Here is a 9,646-nt window from a genome sequence, read left to right on the forward strand (position 1 = left end):
CATCCACCAACTAATGCTGGCAGACAGGACACAGTTCAAAGTTCATCAGAGGGCCGGCACATGCATTGGTGCCTTGCCTTTGCCTGCTTTCCTTTGAAGCAATTAATTATTTTTAATTTTCTGAAAGGTTGGTGGGTGGGTTGCAATTGTAGACGATTTATTTCCTTATCAGCACATTGATGCATCATGTTCGATGCTCAAAATACACTTGTACTGCCTTTTCATAATACAGTGGAAACATTACCGATATTAACAATCATGTCCGTTTGATACTCTTAGTTTGATCAAGGAGATGGCAACTGAACAAAACTTTAATCAAAACATTACCCATATATGCCTGGTGTTGGCTTCATGGTTAGGGTGGTGGGCTTGGGATCCTAGGATCCTGTGTTCTAAATCCCCCTCTGCTGTTGAATGAACACCAGGTGGGGTTGACTGCCTGTCATCCTTCTGAGGTTGGCAAAATGAGTGCTAGCTTGCTGGTATCCTGTGTCGGAGTAGTGACCCATTCAGGATTGTACTCAATAGCCAAGGAGACTGCTTAGGCAGCACTAATGCTCTGTACAGAGTATGGTCCCAATGGATTTGGATTTTAGACAGCTGTCCAATCCACTGTTCTTTTGTAAACAGAGCAAATTCTCAACTTCCTCTCTCTTGATGTCCTTGTGATCTCCAATGTGGTAGCACAAGATGTAAAGTTTACATTTACCCAAAAGTAACCTATATTTAATCCTGAACAGCCATCTTTATGTTGCCTCCAAAGAGCTGTCTGCTTTAATATATAGTTCCCCCTGCCAGCAGTATAGCCAAATTGAAATATTATTTAACGCGTTTTCATCTGATATCAAGACCAAGATGAAACAGCTCAGAAGTGAGGAATCTGCCTAATAAGCCATCTTCATTGCTTCTTTAAAATCTCAGCATTTTTTTTTGTACATTAGCATTCTTTGATATTTTTTTCAGATTGTTGCATTCTGTCTTGCAATAAGTTGACCACTTCTTCCTTAAAGAACAAATTGTTGGCATTTGTTTGAAGTTAGTTTTTCAATGTCTCTACAGATCTTCTGCAATAAACCTCTAATTGGAGCATATCACATGTTGTTGCATACTGCACCTCCACTTGTCCATTGTCAATTTCTGTGGGATCTCCACATGACACTGGGTGACAGCTGGGTAGCTTTCCACTCCAACGTCCACTTGTTTGGCAGCTCCTTTTCTTCTCTCCTTTGATATAGAAGCCCTTGAAGCAACTATATGCTACCACTGACTCAAAGGTGTAGTCAGATCCGCTGATGTACCCATGCGCGATTGCAGCTGGTTCTCCACATTGCACCGGTACACAGGGTATTGCCGGAGAGGAAAACCAATGACCACCACTCTGGCAGGTGATCACTCCCTTCCCTTGAAGTTTGTAGCCACGCTGACATCGAAAGGATGCCTTTGTACCCACACTAAGATTGTGAGACAAGGTACTATTCAAAATCCCAAACTGTATCGCTGGGAAGTCAGAGCAAAACTGTGCAGCACAATGTGGCAGTTCATCCCCTGACACAGAAGCCCATTTTCCATATGATGTGCATATGATCCCTTGTCCTTCGAGTTTGTAGCCTTCAGAGCAGACATAGTGCAGAATACTGCCAAATAAATAACTTTCTCCCCTGATGACTGCCTTCTCCACACGAGGTGGTGAACCACAGGACACTGGTGAGCATATTGCGCTGTTATGACTCCACACACCCACTGAGAGGCACTCACGGGTAGATAAGGTTCCAGTCATCTTGTATCTGAAACAAAAATTCAGAGCAACAGCAAGAATCATGCTGAAATCTGCAAGTACTGGAGTGATCATAATGACTATCAATATAATAAGTCATTATGATGAATAATAATGTTATTCCTATAACAAGTCAGAACAAATAATCATGTTATTGAGTACATTTAAAAATTCATTCCAAGATCCTTAGGTGTTCATGCTTTAAAATGTAGTGCCCCCTGCCAGCACTGTACCAGAATTAAGATATTATTTGACGTTATAGTGCAATTAATCGTTTGAACTCTGAGATACTTGGACTTTCGGCTCCCCCCACCCTAGGCTCCCTGGAGAAAAATCTGGCCGCTCAGGTACATGGAGGTTTGAATAGCGACCAGTAAACCAGCTACTCAGGTTTATGGAGGTTTGAATAGTGACCATTAAACCGGCCGCTTGAGTTTATGGAGGTTTGAATAGTGGCTGGTAAAATGGCCGCTGTGGTTCAAAGGGTTAATATAAAAGATAACCTGATACAATCTGGGACATATCTTTGAAAGCCAAGATCTAAAGAAATATACTGTATTGCCATGCATCGAGAAAATACGGTTTCTAAAATAATTCTGTGGGATTAAAAACTTGATATAATGCATTTATGTGTATAAATCTCTCCCAAATAGCTGGTCCAGACATCCCAGATATTTAGCTCACCACCTTCCCTTATGGTTCAAGCAACCTGCTGCTTTACAGTATTGTGTTTATTATCTTTCTTCTACCCTTCAGTCGCAGTGAAGTACTAATAGTCGTTACTTCATCGGTCTGCAAACTTTAATGGCACATGTGGAGAAGTGTTTTATTTTATAATGATGAGCTTCATTGCTGTCTTATCTACACTAATAAGTGTGTGTGTGTGTGTGTGTGTGTGTGTGTGTGTGTGTGTGTGTGTGTGTGTGTGTGTGTGTGTGTGTGTGTGTGTGTGTCCTCCATAACTCCAAAACCATGAAACCTAACAGCTTGAAACTTTGCATGCATACAAAGAAAACTCCAAGGAAGTGCAAGACTGAAAATTAGGTGTTTGGGTTAACTAAAACAACCATTTAGAAGATAATTAATGGCCTTATTTAATGAAATCCTTTATTAGGCGCATCCTCGGCCACTTTGCTCTTCGGGGTCTTAAGGCTTATCCGAGGTAACTTTGCTGGGGTCTGAAGCCGCCATCTTTTTTGGCCTGCTCAACCATGCCTTGACTTGGAACAGACCACAATGATTTCTCAACGAGAGTTTTTTTTGGCACTTTCCTCACTCATATTATCGAATGCCGTTTCATCAGAGCGATGAATGGCAGTGTACATTGCTTTTGCAAGTACTATAGTTTTCAAGATAGGAGCTTCGAGCAATTTCATGCATTATATGATACGATTTTTCACAATCTACTCTCACGGACTAATTAGAGGATATCATCAAAATATTATTTTGGTTTTGAGGATCAGATATCATTCAGACTGAAAAAGTGTTGAAATCTGGAGTGAAATCTTCTTCTTTCGGCTGCTCCCGTTCGGGGTCGCCACAGTGGATCATCCGTATGATCCGCATAGTGATTTGGCACATGCTTTACGCCGGATGCCTTTCCTGACGCAACCCTGGTCGCCTCTTACAACACAGGGATATGGTACACCTATTTTAACCGGGGTATACACCGGCCCAGTACACTGGTACTCATTTCGCCGACCTCGGAACGATGACAGGCTGAGTCAACCCCCTGGTGTATTAATTCAGTGGCCCAACGGGGCTTGAACTCAGGACCTTTTGGATCCCAAGCCGCTGCCCTAACCACTGCGCCAACACCAGGCTGAAATCTGGAGTGAAATCTGATAATTTAAAGAAATAATGTGTCTTATAACTAAGCTGATGTACCTATTTACTTTAAACAAGCAAGGCTATATTCCCTCCTTCTCCATACATACACAAGAAAATGTGACATTTCCAAAGCATTAAACTTATCTTTTTCTTCTGTTTTGCAAAATTATATTGAATGAACAAAAACTTTAGGAACATGCCAAAATTAGCTTGCTTCATTCAGCGATATGATTTAATGCATTCAATGCTGGACCTCGTACCCTGTCATCCAGAGGGACTGTTTATCCATAGCATCTGCCAAATCTGTGTCTGTTTTCAGAGATTTTGCAAGGTGCTCTGCGGGGAATTAAAGCAAATCTGGTGAAAAACGGACATAAAAAAAAGTTATAACGTTTGCACGGACCGCGAATGATGTTACCGCGTGATGCGTGTACTGATGAGCAGGCAAGATGGCGGATTATGTGCAATGTTTATTTCACGGGCGATTAAACTTTGCGATATTTCCAGGGTTGTTCTACATTAAGCAGAATCTCTTTTTTGGATAAAGTGATTATTTGAATGACTTCATTTTATTTCATTCACCGCTGAGTTCAAGGTGAAGACCGGCTTTAAAGTTAAAGGGATCCAATATGGTATGCAGCCACAGCCTGGCCAGTCATTCCTTATCAACCATTAAATTGAAGTGCTTGCTTGAGTGTTGAAGCCACTTGCCGAGTGCCCTATAGTCGACAGCAGGACCGTGCTATGTCATTCTGAGCGAATTGTTCGTTTACTGCGGATGATTTTGCCGTACATTGTCATTCAGAGCGAGTGCTACATGCTCCATCATCCTGATCAAGTGGTTGGTCTTCCCTCATCCTGAGTGAGTGGTTCATGCTCTGTTGTCCTCAACGAGTGGTTCGTGCTCCGTCGTCCTGAGCGAGTGGTTCATGCTCCGTCGACCTGAGCGAGTGGTTCATGCTCCGTCGACCTGAGCGAGTGGTTCATGCTCCGTCGACCTGAGCGAGTGGTTCATGCTCCGTCGACTTGAGCGAGTGGTTCATGCTCAGTCGACCTGAGCGAGTGGTTCATGCTCAGTCGACCTGAGCGAGTGGTTCATGCTCAGTCGACCTGAGCGAGTGGTTCATGCTCAGTCGACCTGAGCGAGTGGTTCATGCTCAGTCGACCTGAGCGAGTGGTTCATGCTCAGTCGACCTGAGCGAGTGGTTCATGCTCAGTCAACCTGAGCGAGTGGTTCATGCTCAGTCGACCTGAGCGAGTGGTTCATGCTCAGTCGACCTGAGCGAGTGGTTCATGCTCAGTCGACCTGAGCGAGTGGTTCATGGTCAGTCGACCTGAGCGAGTGGTTCATGCTCAGTCGACCTGAGCGAGTGGTTCATGCTCAGTCGACCTGAGCGAGTGGTTCATGCTCAGTCGACCTGAGCGAGTGGTTCATGCTCAGTCGACCTGAGCGAGTGGTTCATGCTCAGTCGACCTGAGCGAGTGGTTCATGCTCAGTCGACCTGAGCGAGTGGTTCATGCTCAGTCTACCTGAGCGAGTGGTTCATGCTCAGTCGACCTGAGTGAGTGGTTCATGCTCAGTCGACCTGAGCGAGTGGTTCATGCTCCGTCATTTTGAGTGAGTTGTTTTGAAATAACCGTTTGCCATATTTACGTGTTTTTTTAATTACCGAACCAAATTTATTTCCACCCGTCACATGCAACTGTTTATAAAGATTAATGTTTGTGCACATATCCCTGAAATGTCTATATAAATGTAACGTTGTTTTTTTTGGTGAAAGCTACTCAAGGTTTTTGGGTTGTTCACAGTATGTACTGTAGTTGGTAATCACACTGTCTCCAAACTGCTGATTCCCCAAAAATTGCCGATATCGGCCGTGTGTGTGTGTGTGTGTGTGTGTGTGTGTGTGTGTGTGTGTGTGTGTGTGTGCGTGCGTGCGTGCGTGCGCGCGCGCGCATGTTCATAAAGCATAACATTCTCTCTGCTAACTCTCCTACCCCCACCCCTCTCTCTCGTTGCCCCACCATTGCTCTATCCCTTCCCAATACAGCACAGCACCCTCCTCCCACACCTCTCTCACTCTCCCCTCCCCCCTCTCTCTCTCTGTCTGTCTGTCTCTGTCTCTGCACATATCCGGACAGTGGTTAGGTCTGTACGGAGTTTGTCTCCAGACGTGTCCGGGCAGTGTTTGTCTCTTGATGTGACCGGGCGGTGTTTGTCTCTTGACGTGTCCAGACAGGAGTTTTTCTCTGGATGTGAGTTTGTCTGCAGTTGTGTCCGAGCAGTGTTTGTGTCCGGACGGCTTGGCTCCGGACGCGTTCCAGCGTGTTTTGTCTCCTTGTGTGACCGGTAGATAATGCATTTCAGACATTATTTTTTTTACATTTTCACTGTTCAATGCAGAATAATTTTGATGAGACAGTATGAATCATAATTAACCCTTCACCATCATTCCCCCCTCCTCTCTCCTTTCCCCTCCACCTTTAGATTCTTCCCCCCCCCCTCCCTCTCTCTCTCTCTCTCTCTCTCTCTCTCTCTCTCTCTCTCTCTCTCTCTCTCTCTCTCTCTCTCTCTCTCTCTCTCTTCCTCTTCTTTTTCTCCCCCCACCCCCCTTTATTACTCCTATTAGCGAAGCTACGGGTGGTATTTGCTGGTTTAAAATAAAAGCATGTTTTTTGAGGCATTAAACAGTAGTAATAATTACCTCTGCTTCCAAAGGTGGACGGAGGTTATGTTTTCACCCGTCTGTCTGTTTCTCTGTCTTTATTTGTTTTAATATCCCAAAAGGACGATATTTGGTGGACAGTTTGGGTGTGTGACAAGGACAAATTAATTTGATTTTGGTGAATATCCGGATCCGGATCTGGATCTGAGAATTTTCAGTGATTCTTCACCATTGAGAGAAGGAGCCAAAGACGATATATAGCACGATATCGCAAACCATTGTGGACGAGTTAAAACAAAACTTGGTGGATGAGTAGGGTAGTTGACGAGAACAACCCGATTCGATTTCTGTTAGGCTGGATCCGGATCCAGCCTATCAGTGGGATACAAAACGTAAACTATTCAGCCTGGTGGAGCAAGCGCTGTCCCAAGTGTTGTTTTAGTTGAGTTTAAATTTCAGAAAAACATTCCTTTTTTGAACTTGTTTTATTCATATTTAGATCTGTTATGCAAAAAAAAAACCACAATAATCTTTGTGGCAATGCACACCACATGGTCTCTATTCAGGGGTTTTATTTATTGTAATTGGTATTCATACCCATCGTTGCAGACATAGGTGATAACACTGCCATGTGTGAAGGTGTCTCCTTTTATGATGGCATTCCGTAGTCGAGGGGGGCTGCCGCATGAAATAACCTCACAGGTTGGACCATTTCCACTCCATCTACCAGATCCCTGGCAGGTGCGCACGTTCGGGCCTCGCAATCTGAGCAAAGAGAGGGACACGTCCCATTTGGAAAAGGTCATCCCACTTGCACAACCTGAGAGACAAATTTCATCGGCACAAGAGGTTTTACATCTTACATTTGCAAAAAAGGAAAGGGATGCTTGTCCAAACTGTAGAAAGTGCCAAACATATTCCATCTGCATAAGGTTAAGGACACATTCTTATCTGTCCGAAGTCACACACACGTTACATTTGCATAAAACAATAATTATAAGAAGATGTACATTTTATCCACACAAACTGAAGGACACATCCCATCTGCAGAAAGCAAATCATGTCAGTAGATTAACAAATACTTTACTGCAAAACTTATCTTAAGGAAAAGCATGCGAGCTAGTGTTGTATTCATTAGCTTTGAAACATTTTGCCTCAAGGTATTATCAGCAAGATGAATAAGCTTAAAAATACACCTGGCAACCTTCATACGATATTACAGCACTTGATGTAAAGGATGTAACAAGCACAGCGAAGCAGAATGCCTCATTTGCAGAACCAAACACTTCATCGGTGGACTGATGCACACTGATTGATCAGACACAGACACATTACTTCTGCAAAGATAGAGGGACACATGTCCCATGTGTAGAAAGCGAGGGACACCCATCTCTATATTCAAGGAGAGAGAGAGAAACTTGTCATCTCATGCAGAAATCACCTTTCTGCACCACAGGTGGACCAATGCTTGGAGCCGTTTATTCCAGCTGTACACCCATTGAATCCCGATGTGCAAAGCAGGACATTAGGATAGCAATGAGAACACAGAATTGCTCTTCTTGCCGTGCACAGCAACACTCAGTTTGGCATGGAATGGTTCAATTGCAGTGCAAAAAGGGGAAAAGTGAGGAACCATTACATGACAGAAATAAATAATTATTTTTTAAATGTGAAGATGTTAGGATGGTTCATAATGCCAAAAAATATTTTAATAAACAGGGTAGGGTTTAATGCATAATGACAAGATTCAAGACATCATTTCTATATAACAACACCGATAATCGGCAACAGCACCATGCGAGGCATCTCTGGATTATAAAAACTCATTTTGATCAAATATTTGTTGTTTAACTACAGCGGCCTGCAAAAGTATTCATTCCTTATCAATAATGCTACATTTATATGAATTACAAATTATGGAGAATTTTTTTTTCATATGAACTTTCTTATTCATAACTGAAGAGATCAAACTAAATGCTGTTATAGTTGTAGGAGGTTACATGTCAGGAATACCTGTAAAACCATGTACAAATCAAAATTCACTGGTTGCAAAAGTATTCAGCCCCTTAGGTCAGGATTTGGTGGAAGCACCTTTTGCAGCAATGACTGTGATGAGTCTTTTTGGGAACGGTCGGTCTCCACCAGCTTTGCACAGTGAGATAGTGAAATATTTTCTCATTCTTCACGTGAAAATTGCTCTAGTTCTGCCAAGTTTGATGGGGATTGTCGATGGATTGCAATCTTCAAATCTCATCATAAATGTTCAAGACAGGACTTTGACTGGGCTACTCAAGAACATTTATTTTCTTTTTATTTAGACACTCCAGTGTGGATTTACCTTTGTGCTTCGGATCATTGTTCTGCTGAAATGTGAATCTCCAACCCAGTTTCAGATTCATGGCTGACTCAAGTAGGTTTTCATCAGGGATTCTCCTGTACTTTGCACCATCCATTGTTCCTTCCTTCCTGACAAGTTTGCCAGTCCCTGCTGACGAAAGTAGCCCCATAACATGATGCTGCCACCACCATGCTTGACAGTCGGGACGGTGCTGTTTGGGTGATGTGCAGTGTTCGGCTTGCACCAGACGTAACGCTTTGAATTTAGATCAAAAAGTTTAATTTTTGCCTCGTCTGACCACAAAACGTTTCTCCATATGTTTGCAGTATCATTAAGATGCTTTTTCCTAAACTCCATACGAGCTTTTCGAATCGTCTTTTTCAGTCATGATTTCTTTCTTGCTGCCTATCCATGGAGGCCAGGTTTGTGAAGGGAATGGGATATTGTTGATTGATGAACACTGATCCCCATCTCAAACATAGAGCCTTTCAGATCTTTCAAAGTCGTTGTTTGATTTACAGTGACATCCCAAACCAGTTTCCTGCTTGCCCGACTGCTGGGTTTGAATGGGTGACCTGATCTTGGTACAGTCTGGGTGGTATGGTACGTCTTCCACTTCTTAATGATGGATTTCACCATACTCAAAAGGATAATGAGTGACTTTGAAATCTTCTTATAACCCTCTCCTGAATAGTGCTTCTCGACCACTTTATATCTGACTTCTTTGGAAAGCTCCTTGCTCTTCATGTTTGCCTTGTTGGTTGACCAAGTGAGTTGTCCCGTAAAACTCCTTAGATACATTGGGGAGCTAAATTTTTAAGTTAAACCACTGATTACATACAGGTGAAAACTATTACACTGATTTTGTTACTTTTTAAACAAATAATTTGCTCTTGCAGTGAATTAGGGTTTATTAGGCAAAGGGTTTGATTACTTTTGCAACTGAGAATCATTTGATTTTCTCTGTTACTCAAACTTATTCACGTTTTATCTGAATTTTTAGCTTCATATATTAAGTTTGATTTGAAAGTCAGTTGG

The 9,646-nt window shown here is 42.8% G+C and overlaps 1 protein-coding gene across 1 annotated transcript in view; it reads right to left on the reverse strand.

Moving 5' to 3' along the window:
• Positions 1 to 9,646, reverse strand: part of SVEP1 (sushi, von Willebrand factor type A, EGF and pentraxin domain containing 1) — a 124,371-nt gene that overhangs the window by 89,304 nt on the left and 25,421 nt on the right. Inside the window, exons 4-5 of the mRNA XM_085849717.1 lie at positions 6,868 to 7,035; positions 1,115 to 1,784 (exon numbers count right to left, since the gene is read on the reverse strand). Of these exons, the coding sequence (XP_085705843.1) occupies positions 1,115 to 1,784; positions 6,868 to 7,035 (838 nt within the window). The remainder of the gene's footprint in view (positions 1 to 1,114; positions 1,785 to 6,867; positions 7,036 to 9,646) is intronic.

The sequence above is a fragment of the Eptatretus burgeri genome, chromosome 2 (genome assembly GCF_056783735.1).
Source record: "Eptatretus burgeri isolate ZD-2024b chromosome 2, Ebu_testis_v1, whole genome shotgun sequence".
Taxonomy (NCBI): Eukaryota; Metazoa; Chordata; class Myxini; order Myxiniformes; family Myxinidae; genus Eptatretus; species Eptatretus burgeri.